Source organism: Heterodontus francisci, chromosome 26 (genome assembly GCF_036365525.1).
Source record: "Heterodontus francisci isolate sHetFra1 chromosome 26, sHetFra1.hap1, whole genome shotgun sequence".
NCBI classification, from domain to species: domain Eukaryota; kingdom Metazoa; phylum Chordata; class Chondrichthyes; order Heterodontiformes; family Heterodontidae; genus Heterodontus; species Heterodontus francisci.
In genome coordinates this window covers 14,665,342-14,678,232 of record NC_090396.1, presented here as the reverse complement: position 1 = coordinate 14,678,232, position 12,891 = coordinate 14,665,342, and the positions used below count along the sequence as shown (strand labels likewise).

The 12,891-nt window shown below is 44.7% G+C and overlaps 1 protein-coding gene across 1 annotated transcript in view; it reads left to right on the top strand.

The window, feature by feature from the left end:
* LOC137384186 (protein HID1) overlaps positions 1 to 12,891 on the top strand; it is a 181,151-nt gene that overhangs the window by 26,469 nt on the left and 141,791 nt on the right. Inside the window, exon 3 of the mRNA XM_068057826.1 lies at positions 5,432 to 5,602. Within this exon, the coding sequence (XP_067913927.1) occupies positions 5,432 to 5,602 (171 nt within the window). The remainder of the gene's footprint in view (positions 1 to 5,431; positions 5,603 to 12,891) is intronic.

Here is a 12,891-nt window from a genome sequence, read left to right as displayed (position 1 = left end):
TCCCCCCAGTACCTTTTCCAATTACCATAAATCTGTGTGCTCTGATAGGTGATTGTTCTGCCAGGGGAAACAGTTTTTCCTTATTTACTCTATCAAAACCCTTCATGATTTTAACCTGTCTGCTAATTCTCCCCCTGAGCCTTCTCTGCTTTAAATAGAACAATCCCAATTTCTCTGGCCTCGCCATGTAACTGAAGTTCCTTATCTCTGGTATCTAGTAATTCTTCTTTGCATCTTGTCTACTCTTACAGTTCTGTGCTTTTATTTATTTGCTGCTCTTGTTCAGTGCGGTATTTGTGGTTGCCTCTTTCTGTGGAGACCATTATGTGGTTTGGGGAAACCTCAGCCCTTCAGTAACAGGAAGTATCTCTTGGGAGTGTTTCCTTCCTCGATACTGCTGCTGGCCCCAGCTTCCGCAGATACAGTACATTGCAAATCTCCGAGACCTACTCAGGCTGAAAAATATTATCTAGTTTCCCTTAAATAAACCAGTGGTGATCCAGGGAGTATGGTGGTTGTTTTACTGGACGCATAATCCAGAGGCCTGCGCTAAATCATCCAGAGAGTTCAAATCCTACTGGGCCAGTTTGAGTTTGGTTTAAAAAGAAAATCTGGTATCATAAAGATGTTCTCAGTATTAGAGACTGTGAAGCTGTTGGATTGTTGTAAAAACCCAACTGTTTCATGGATTTCCTTTAGGGAAGGAAACCTGATGTCCTCAGTCTGGTTTGGCCTAGATGTAACTCCTGTCCAATGCCAGCGTGCCACCTGAAGTAGATTAACAAGCTACTCAGTGTATCAAATCGCTAGCACTTCAAGACGGTCTATCACCACTTTCTTAGGGCAACTAGGGATGGCCAGTAAATTCTAACCTTGCCAGCATGGCCTGCACCCAAAGAATTAATGCAAAATAGGATGGTGTCTCTCAAGGAACTATGACATTGGTGATGTGCTGCAGCTGCTGTTGTTGAACAGCCACTGTACAATAACCGAGCTGAGCTCTGCCTCTAAGATCTCTGTGCTCCACCAATTCTGGCCTCATGCGCATCCTCTGTTTCCTTTGCTGTATCATTGGTGGCCGTGCCTTCAGATGCCGAGACCGTAAGCTCTGGAATTCCCTCCCTAAACCTCTCCGCCTCTCTACCTCTCTTTCCTCCTTATGGCACTCGCTAAACCTGCCTCTTTGACCAAACTTTTGGGTATCCACCCTAATATCTCTATGTGGCTTGATGTAAATCTTTATCTGATAACACTCCTGTGAAGCGCCTTGACATGTTTTACAATGTTAAAAGTGCTTTATAAATGCGAGTTCTTGTTTGCCGGCTGCCAATCCTTTGTGGATCATGAGATGGCAGCTAGGCAATACCCAAATGTCCCATTTTCTTCAGTTGGTAGCACACGGGAGGTTAGAAGTCACAGGGGGTCTGGGCTTCAGCAGGAGTGGAAAAGGCTTCTGGCTGTGAGAATAAAGGGTATGCTTTACCATGGTGTCCATTCACATTTCAGTACTGTGGGCCACACTGCTGGTGTGAACAATGTACTACCATTAAACGGCACCTCATCCCGCGTCAACAACATTTCAATGCATTTCACACAATGCCTTGATAGCTATTTTAGCACAGCAAGATCCCACCAAAAAAAGTTCTTTGAATTTAATCTGAGCTTATTTTTTATTGGTTATATTATTGCTTGAGGGATCAATATCGGGAGAGCTTCATCAAATATTCACCATTTACTTGACCAGTTGGGTGAGGATTCGGTTAATGTCTCATTGGAAACAGGGGATTTCTGACAATGTGGCAGTGTCTGTGTACTGCCCTCAAACGGGAGCCTGGATAATGTGTATCTTTCCTGGAGTGGGGCTCAAACCAGAGGCAAGGGAGCCATTGATTGATACTAGTGGGCTGCTGGATACGCAACTGCTTCCCGCAGTGAATATTGTGTGGATGCCATTGCTGCAGAGTTACACTGGCCACTTTATGGATCTGACCCATACCATTTCCCACGTAGGAGGCGATTAGTCAAAACCAGCAGTGTGAAGACTTCGCCAGCAGCGAGGCTGAGAGATCCCAGAATGGAAGACATGACACCAGCTCAGGCTGTTCTACCTTGCTTCAGACGGCACTTTCAGCTCGAAGCACCGAGCAAAGCCAAGCAGGAGGGTCTGATCTCTCCAGATGCACCTATGCCTGACCATTGAAACAACAGGTTTGCTTCCGACTGCACTATTGCAGCTGTTGGAAACTGGAGCTGGTTATTGGAAGCGTTCTCTGATGAGCGAACAAAGGCTTTATCAGAGGTACCGTACACTGCCGAATATCACTCTCCTGTTTTTATGACACTTCTGTAATCCTCTTAATTCCTCACCACAAACTGCTCTCAACACCAGTGAAGACATTGTACCTCACCCCAGTATTATATAGTGACAGACCTGTACCCACCAGTACTGTACCCCAGTATTATATAGTGACAGACCTGTACCCACCAGTACTGTACCCCAGTGTAATACAGTGACAGACCTGTACCCATCAGTACTGTACCCCAGTGTAATACAGTGACAGACCTGTACCCACCAGTACTGTACCCCAGTATTATATAGTGACAGACCTGTACCCACCAGTACTGTACCCCAGTGTAATACAGTGACAGACCTGTACCCATCAGTACTGTACCCCAGTGTAATACAGTGACAGACCTGTACCCACCAGTACTGTACCCCAGTATTATATAGTGACAGACCTGTACCCACCAGTACTGTACCCCAGTGTAATACAGTGACAGACCTGTACCCACCAGTACTGTACCCCAGTATTATATAGCGACAGACCTGTACCCACCAGTACTGTACCCCAGTGTAATACAGTGACAGACCTGTACCCACCAGTACTGTACCCCAGTGTTATACAGTGACAGACCTGTACCCACCAGTACTGTACCCCAGTTTTATACAGTGACAGACCTCTACCCACCAGTACTGTACCCCAGTGTTACACAATGACAGACCTGTATCTACCAGGAATGTACTCCAGTGTTATACAGTGACAGACCTGTACCCACCAGCGCTGTACTCCCAGTGTTATACAGTGACTGACCTGTATCCACCATTACTGTACCCCAGTGATATACACAGTGTCATGCAGATCCCCCTACTTGCCAAGAATGAGGCATATTAATTTTGTCATGTGAACGTTGATCTTAAACTCTTGCTGGAGCGAGGAAATAACTTGTTAAACAGATCAGCGGTGGCTGGAAAAAACATTTGCGTACTTACAGACAGTGCTTGGAGGGACAAGGGGCTAAGGGGCTATTCCCTGCTCCAATTTACCCTCAATGGACTTTGAACACCAGGTATTGTGTGTAAGAAGAGACATTCCAGGGTCGGCTAAGACAAGAGAATCCGCAAACAGACGTGGTCAGATCGGCTCGTCACATGACTAACCTGCTTGGCAACCTGGGTTTTTTCTGAATTGTACAGAGTTTGAACTGGGGAAGACTGTTTTGCTTCTGGAGTGAGAAGACCACTCTTGTGTGCTCCCATCTCTTTCTCACAAGCCTCTGGACCCACTGAGGACACATGAACTTCAAGAGAGAAAAGTCTCCGACATCGAACAATGTTTAAGAAGAATATTGGGGCCTAATGAAAAGCAAGACCTACCTACAATCAAGGACCTTACAGCAAGCTCGAAGATATTGCCTCAAACTTTTCCACTTTACTTCTTCTGCTCTTTTCTGTCTCTATCTCCATGTGTGTATAGCGTATGCATGCGAGCGTGGGTGTGTCGTGTATCCGTAGGCGTTGTCCGAATTAGAGTTCAAGTTTAATAAAGTTCAACCTTTTTCTTTAAACCTAGGTAAACCTGTCTGGCTAGTTTCTTTGCCTTAAAATTGGAAGTTAGTGAACGAGGATTCACTAAGGGGGAGATAAAACAAACGGTGTGTTTAAAATTAAACCCTGTTATGGTAAGACTGGGTGAAGGTTGAGAGGGAAGCATAGACCGCTTTCTCACCTGATTGTAACAACAGACATCGGAACATAGGAGCAGGTGTAGACCGTTCAGCCCATCGAGCCTGCCCTGCCATTCAATATAATCATGGCTGTTCATTCTCTTCAATGCCTTTTCCCCACAATATCCTCATATCTCCTTATGTCATTTGTATTTATAAATCTGTCAATCTATGCTTTAAACATACCCAATGACTGAGCTTCCTCAGCCCTCTGGAGTAGAGAATTCCAATGATTTACAACCCTCTGAGTAAATACATTTCTCCTCATCTCTGTCCTAAGTGGCTTCTCCCTTATTTTGAAATTGTGTCACCTGGTTCCAGACTCCCCAACCAGGGGAAACATCTTAGCTGCATCTGCCCTGTCTATCCTTTTCAGGATAGGGCGGCAGTGGTTATCACCGCAGCCTCACAGCTCCAGCGACCCGGGTTCGATTCTGGGTACTGCCTGTGCGGAGTTTGCAAGTTCTCCCTGTGACTGTGTGGGTTTCCTCCGGATGCTCTGGTTTCCTCCCACAGCCAAAGACTTGCAGGTTGAGAGGTAAATTGGCCATTGTAAATTGCCCCTAGTGTAGGTAGGTGGTAAGGGAATTGAGGGGATGTGTTAGGGAATATGGATTAATGTAGGATTAGTATAAATGGGTGGTTGATGGTCGGCACAGACTTGGTGGGCCGAAGGGCCTGTTTCAGTGCTGTATCTCTAAATAAAAATAAAAACAAAAAAAAAATATTTTATAGGTTTCAATGAGATCACCCCTCATTCTTCGAAACTCTAGAGAATACAGGCCCAGGTTCCACAATCTCTTTTCATAGGACAGTCCCGCCATCCCGGGATCAAGTCTGGTGAATCTTCGTTGCACTCCCTCTATGGCAATAATATCCTTCCTAAGGTAAGGGGACCAAAACTGCACACAGTACTCCAAGTGTGGTCTAAGCAAGGTTCTATATAATAGAAGCAAAACTTCACCACTGTACTCAAATCCTCTTGCGATAAAGGCTAACATACCATTAGCCTTCCTAATTGCTTGTTGCACCTGCATGTTAGCTTTCAGTGACTTATCGACAAGGACACCAGGTCCCTTTGTACATCTACACTTTACAATCTCTGACCAATTAAGAAATACTCTGCACATCTGTTCCTCCTACCAAAGTGGATAACCTCACATTTTCCACATCGTATTCCATCTGCCACATTCTTGCCCACTCACTAAGTCTGTCCAAATCCCCTTGAAGCCGCTTTGCAACTTCCTCACAACACACATTCCCATCTAGTTTTGTGTTGTCCGCGAACTTGCAAATCATTGATAGACCTGTACCCACCAGTACTCTACCCCAGTGTTATACAGCGACAGATCTGTACCTACTTTACTATATCCCAGTGTGTGTCATGTATATTTAGATGAATGACTGATCTTTCTTGCCCATTCAGGCAGTTGAGAAGTTGGTCCAAGGAGCAGAGTCAGGCTGTGCGAGCGACAAGGAGAAGCAGATTATTATAAACTGTACCCAGCTGCTGACCCGCATCCTGCCGTATATCTTTGAAGATCCGGATTGGAGAGGCTTCTTTTGGTCAACGGTCCCAGGAGCGGGACGTGGTGGGGTAGGTTTATATTGAGCCCTTTTCTGAGGCTGTTGTGTAATTAGACATGGTCATATGATAACAGGCTGGGTTGGTGCCAGTACTTGGGTGTTTGCTAAGTTTTTATTACCAACAGAAGCTTCCATTTCATGTGCTAAATGTTCGAACTTTACAGGTTGTAAGAGAATGGACATTGAACCTTGGAGGGAGAGATTGGGAGGAGGTGACTGAAAGCTTGTTTGTAAAGAAAGGTTTTCACAAGGGTTTTCACAGTGGAGAGCAGCAGTGAGGGAGCACCAAAGTCTGGGAGCAGTGTGGGCGATGGCTCTGTCAGCACCTATGAGGCAGAGTCCAGACGCTTCACAACTAATGTGAGCAGGATCGATCCCCCTGTCCATAGTGACCGGGATCGATCCCCCCTGTTCCCCGTGACCGGGATCGATCCCCCCTGTTCCCCGTGACTGGGATTGATTGCCATGTCTATAGTGACATTAGCATGGACAGTGTAGTAGTCTAGGTTTCACACTGTCAGCCTGGACAGTCACCCACTGATTGCTGCTGTTCTCGACACCAAAAGCCTTTAGCTTCTCATCTTCAATATTGATTGGGCTTCACTAATGCATTCCCAAATAAACTCCCCAGTACCTGTCCACATCTACAAGGCACAAGTCAGGAGTGTGATGGACTACTGTCCATTTGTCTGGATGGGTGCAGCTCCAACAACACTCAAGAAGCTCAACACCATCCAGGACAAAGCAGCCCCCTTGAGCGGCACTCTATCCATCACCTTAAACATTCACTCCCTCCACCACTGACGCACAGTGGCAGCAGTGTGTACCATCTACAAGATGCACTGCAGCAACCCACCAAAGCTCCTTCGACAACACCTTCCAAACCCGCAACCTCTACCACCCAGAAGGATAAGGGCAGCAGATGCATGGAAACACTATCAACTGCAAGTTTCCCTCCAAGCCACACACCAGCCTGACTTGGAAATAAATTGCAATTCCTTCATCGTCGCTGGATCAAAATCCTGGAACTCCCTTTCTAACAGCACTGTGGGTGTACCTACCCCACATGGCCTGCCGTGGTTCAAGAAGGCTGCTCACCACCACTTTCTCAAGGGCAATTAGAGATGGGAATAAATGCTGGCCTAGCCAGTGATGCCAACATCCCAAGAATGAATGTATTTTGAAAAAATTAGATGTGTGTGGAGAAGCAGAGCCACAATTCCCATGGCGTCTTTGACTCCAGTGTCTTGTGCATCCCCTCCCCTTTGTGCTAGTGGTTTGACCTCATCCTCCTGTGTTCCACTCATTGGGATTCCCTCCTTCACCCCTGTTGAACCTCCATCTCCTCTTTGACCAAGCTTTCGTCATCCCTCCGACTCCCTCCTTTGGCTCAGCATTTGTTTTTCTTCCTTCTGCCTCTGTGAAGTGTCTGGAGACAATAGCAGAGTCCAAATGCTAAACCCTATTCATGTCATTTTGACAGCAGCTAGCAGAGCAAGAAACTGAGGTTGTGCTGAATTGTTGGAGTGTAGTCTATCGGCTGAGACATTCAGCGAGGCCCCGTCTGCCCTCAGGTGGACGTTAGAGAACCTATGGCACTATTTTGAAGGAAAGCAGAGGAGTTCTCCCCGGTGTCCTGGCCAATATTTATCCCTCATTCAGCATCACTTAAAAAAAAAAACAGATTATCTGCTCAATTTCACATTGCTGTTTGTGAGATCTTGCTGTGCACAAATTGGCTGCCATGTTTGCCAACATGACTGTCACTGAACCTCAAAAAGTACTTTATTAGCTTATAAGGGCTTTGCATTGTCCTGAGGATATGAAAGGTGCACTATTAATGCAAGGTGTTTCTTTATTGACTCCTAATATCGCCTGCAGCAATCTCTAGCCTGACATTCCTACCTGCATCTGCATGAGTAGATTCTGCCTTAGCTTGGATGGACGCTTGTTTGTGGGGCTTTCTGACCTCAGGAGGAGAAGGGGGTTTGCCTTGGTTTCTCCTGGATTTCGTTACTTACAGAGCCTTTGTTACAACGATGGCCGCAGCACTAGTGTATGATGCTTCCTCAGTGAGAGGTCACACAGCATTGCTGAGACTGGTACTTGGTTGTGTATAATAAACTTCCCTGCATCTAAAACAACAGAATGTAGTGTCTTGTAAGCCAAATGGATTTCAAACTCTGCTCTTCTCATGCGCCAGTATACTGCAGCAATGAACTTGTGAGCATCGTGCCCCATTTAACTAATCATTGTGTTCAGGTAGAAACACAGTGGAGCAGTGGTTAGCACTGCAGCCTCACAGCTCCAGCGACCCGGGTTCAATTCTGGGTACTGCCTGTGCGGAGTTTGCAAGTTCTCCCTGTGATTGCATGGGTTTCCGCTGGGTGCTCCGGTTTCCTCCCACAGCCAAAGACTTGCAGGTTGATAGGTAAATTATAATGGCCAATTTACCTATCTCGTCTGAAAACCCTGTAACAAGGAACGTTAAGCTGCCATTCCTACACCTCTCTAAACCATATTTCACTAAAAGCTTAAAAAAATCATACTTCCCTGTGCCAATCTGTGTCCTCAACTCATCTGCCTTCTTCACTATATTCCTTGCATTTAGCTATAGACTATTAAGCACAACTGGACTTCTTTTTTGCCTATTTTCCAACCCTTGTTTGCTCTGCCTTCCAAATTCTCTTGCTAATTTTCTGCTTTCCATTTCCAGCTCTGCTTTTCGTCCTTCTGACTCTGTGCTCAGCTTCCCAGGATGATTCCAGAACTGAGAGGTTATACCTATCAGGAAAGATTGAACAGGCTAGGGCTCTTTTTTTCTAGAAAAGAGTAGGCCTGAGGGGTGACGTGATAGCAGTCTTTAAAATTATGAAGGTATCTAATAGGTTAGACAAGATGTTTCCATTGTGCTGCAGTCTAAAACTAGATTTCAGATGGTCACAAATAAATCCAATAAGGAACAGGAGAAGCTTCTTTACTCAGAGAGTGGTGAGAATGTGGCACTCACTACCACAGGGAGAGTAGCATTGATCTATATAAGGGGAAGCTGGATAAGCACATGAGGGAGAAAGGAATAGAAGGTTATGCTGTAGGGTTAGATGAAGTAAGATGGGAGGAGGCTCGTGTGGAGCTTAAGCACGGTCACAGAGCAGTCGGGCAAATGCCCTGGTTGTGCTAAGTTAGATGACTCTGTTTGTAGTGTCTGAGGTCAGTGTTTTAGGGGGTAGGAGACATCGCCTGTTCTTGCTTCTGATTACTGTCTAGTGATCTCAGCTGAAAGATGTCATTTGAGGACAAGATTGAGCGATGCTGTGAGTCCCCTAGTGTTGAATAGCCCACTGACGTTCATTGTTGAAGCTCCCACCATGGCCACTACAGGCACATCAGCTGTGGCAGCTCCTAAGTGGTTATATTTTTGTTGACTAGCAGCTGTTGGTCTGATTGAGAAACATACAAACTGCCGTTGAAGAATTGAAAGAAGCCAAATTTTCACTGCTTCAACAAGAATGGTAAGGGGGTTTGATTTCTGACTAAACCCTTCTGCCAGAGAACTTCACCAGTCGAGATCGAAAATCAGAAATGTGGGTGGGCGTTGCCCAGTGTTTGTGGCTCATTTCAAGGACAGTAGAAAGGCATGCATTTATATAGCGCCTTTCAAGACATTCCATAGTGCCAGCTGAATCATGCGGGTCATTCTCCTTGTTCTTTGCATAGTGTTCAGCCTCCAAATGCAAACCCTGTCTCTATTTGCCTATTGGTTCTCTTAACCTTAATTTAGCCATAGTGTAGGAAAGTCTCTGCTTGTGTGTGTGTGTGTTTGTATTAACTTGATCCCTGCTGCAGTGACTGGATGTTATGAGTTAATTTGTAGTGTAGTAGTACCTGCTCTGAGTATCGCACTCATTCTCTGGGCATGTTACTGAAAGCTTATCCTCAGCTCTGCTGAACATCCTCAAAGGTGCCAGGGCTGACTGGGAATTACCTACAAAATGTGTGAAGCTGAAAAAACTGGAGTGAAAAGGAACCAAAAAATTGAAGATTTTGCTTAAACCTCTACAGCCAGGGATTTTAGTGGTGAGGCCAGCAGCCACCTGTGTGTTTGTGTGTGAGAGAGAGAGAGAGAGACAGTGGCCTACTTCCCACAGGGTGTGCCTCATTGACATTCAGCCAATTCAGGAGCAGAATTAGTTAGACTTACAGTGGCTATATTTCACAAGACATGAGTGAAATTGAGTAAATGAGGTACACATATAATTAACCTGCAATTAAGCTCTGAAATTCTCTCCCCAAACCTCTCCGCCTCTCTACCTCTGTCTCCTCCTTGATGATGCTTCTTAAAACCTACCTTTTTCATTAAGCTTTTGGTCATCTGTCCTAATAGAATGGACCATATAAAAAGAGGCCATTCGGCCTATTGAGTCAGTGCTGGCTCTTTCACAGTGTAATCCAGTTAGTCCCAAACCTCTGCTCCTTCACCATATCCCTGCAATTTTTTCTCTAAGTATTTATCCAATTCCCTTTTGAAAGCTGTTATTGAATCTGTTTCCACCTCCCTATCAAGCAGTGCATTCCAAATCCGAACCACTCGTTGCATAAAAAAGTTTCTCTTCATGTTGCCTCTGGCTCTCCTAACAATCTGTGCCCTCTGCTTTTCGACCCTTCAGCTACTGGAAACAGTTTCTCTTTTTTACTTTATCTTTGATAATCTTATCTTTGATTACCTTTGACAATTTTAAACACCTTTATCAAATCTCCTCTTAGCCTTCTCTGCTTTGAGGGGAACACCCTCAGCTTCTTCGTTCAATCCATGTAACTGTAGTCCCTCATCCCCATTTGAGTAAATCCCCTCTCTACCCTCTCCATACTTCTTCCTAAAGTGTGGTGCTCAAATTAGTCACAATACTCCAGCTGGAACTGCACTATTGTTTTATATAGGTTTAGCGTAACTTCCTGGTTTTTGTACCCTATGTCTCCATTTATAAAGCCCAGAATCTTTATTAACTGCTGTGTTAACCTGTCTTACCACCTTCAAAGATTTGTGCACATACACTCTCAGGCTCCTCTCATGTCGCACCCCCTTTAGCTCATACCATTTAGCTCATTCTTTCCACTAAAGTGGATCTCACTTTCCTGTGTTGAATTTCATCTGCCATGTGTCGATCCATTCCACCAGCCTGTTGATGTCCTCATGAAATCTGTTACTACCATCCTCACTGTTTGATACACTTTCAAGTTTAGTGTTGTCTGCAAATTTCAAACGTGTGCCCTGTCCGCTCAAGTCCAAATCATTATATCAAAAACAGTAGTGGGCTTTGTCCCGATCCCTGGGGAACACCATTGTATGCCTCCCTCCAGTCTGAAAAACAGCCATTCGTCCTAATTCTTTGTTTTCTATTCCTTAGACAATTTTGTATCCATGCTGCTACTGCCCCCTTTATCTCATGGGCTTCAATTTTGCTAACAAGCCTAATATATGGTACTTTATGAAAAGCCTTTTGAAAGTACAGTTGCCCAACATTAATAATATTCTGACAACTTGTCATTTTCTGTAGCTTTGGTAAAGTCTTTTCCTTGGTAAACACCATTGCAAAGTACTCATTTAATATCTCAGCCATAGCTTCTGCCTCCACCATTTTGGTCCCTGATCGGCCCCACCGCTCCTCTGACAAACCTTTCACTGTTGATATTACAGTTAATGTGCCTGGAGAAGAGCTTTGGATTCCCTTTCATGTTTGCCACCAATCTATTCTTGTACAGTCTCTTTGCAACTCTTATTTCTTTTTCACTTCTCTGTACTTTTATATTCAGCCTGATTCTCCCTTGTATTATCAGACATCTCCTTTTTCTGCTTCATCCTGCTCTCTAGGGAGCTCTGGCTTTGCTTGCCCTCCCTTTCCCCCACTATAACCTTGTGTGGCTTGGGTGTCATATTTTGTTCAATAATGCTCCTGTGGCAGCACTTTGGGATGTTTTACCACGTTAAAAGGCGCTTTATAAAGGCAAGTTGTTGATGACATGTAAGCAATGCACCCTTGCCACAGGGAGTGTTTCAGTGCCCCTCTCGCACTTTTATACTCTGTGGAAAAACCTGTCTTGAGTGCCATTGGAGGCACCAAAACTCCCCTGTAATACTTGGCAGATATTTAGCCTTGCACTTTTATTTGCACGTTTCATTTAACATCTGTCGGTGCAATGGCTTGGGTTATTCACTCCACATCACTGGGCTGTTGACTGTCATCAAGACTGACCACCACCCAGTTGAAACTTGGCACTACCTCCTTGCATGAGATCCATGAGTGCACAGTGATCTTAAACTCACTGGTGACTTCAGAGCATTTGCACGTGTACTTTGCCTGTTGTTGAATCTGCACTGATGAAAACTGACTCGTACTGAACTGCGTTATGTATTAGAGAACTGTCCATATCGCGCACACACTCTGTTCCTGATGGCCTTGCTACCTGTTATGCAGAGTTCCTGGCAGTCAACACTGTCGATAACAAGTCACAATGAAATAATATTTCCCTAATACACAGCCCGTGTTATAGCTCACAATTGCATGTGGGCACAAAGCCATTTGGAGTTGTTCATTAACCAAGGAAAATCCCAACCCGCAAGAACCACACATCCTGTATGGTTTGAGGATACAGATGGAGGACGTCTAACCTCTTACACTTGTGTTACTGACCTTCGCTTCATACCGAAAATAATTCCAACGGTTTTCCCTTAAATGTTTTCAGTTTTAGGACTGAAAGACACTTCTCAATAGATTAAATCAGACATACTGCAGTTTGAGGGTTTGATCGCAAATCTATTTATAGTTACTTTTTGGAGGTTAAAAAAAGAACGCAGGAATGATCACAACATTTTCCTCTGTTTGAAGAGTGTGGAGACTGCGGGCTGGGAGCCTTAACTGCAGGATGAGTAGACTGGTCGCTGTGTTTCTCACACAACCATGATGCCTCTGTGGCTCCGCTTTCTGCCTTAGCAAGTTTCAGAGAAACGTGGATTTTGTGCTTTCCCCACTCCTCTAATTGAATAGGAAAAAGAAAAAAGAAAGACTTGTATTTATATAGTGCTTTCCACAACCACCAGATGTCTTAAAGCACTTAAAGCCAATGGAGTACCTTTTGAAATATAGTCACTGTTGTAATGGAGGAAATGTGGCAGCTAATTTGCACACAGAAAGCTCCCACAAACAGCAATATGATAATGAGCAGATAATCTGTTTTTGTGATGTTCGTTGAAGGATAAATATTGGTCAGGAAAGCGGGAACTCTCTGCTGTTCTTTGATTAT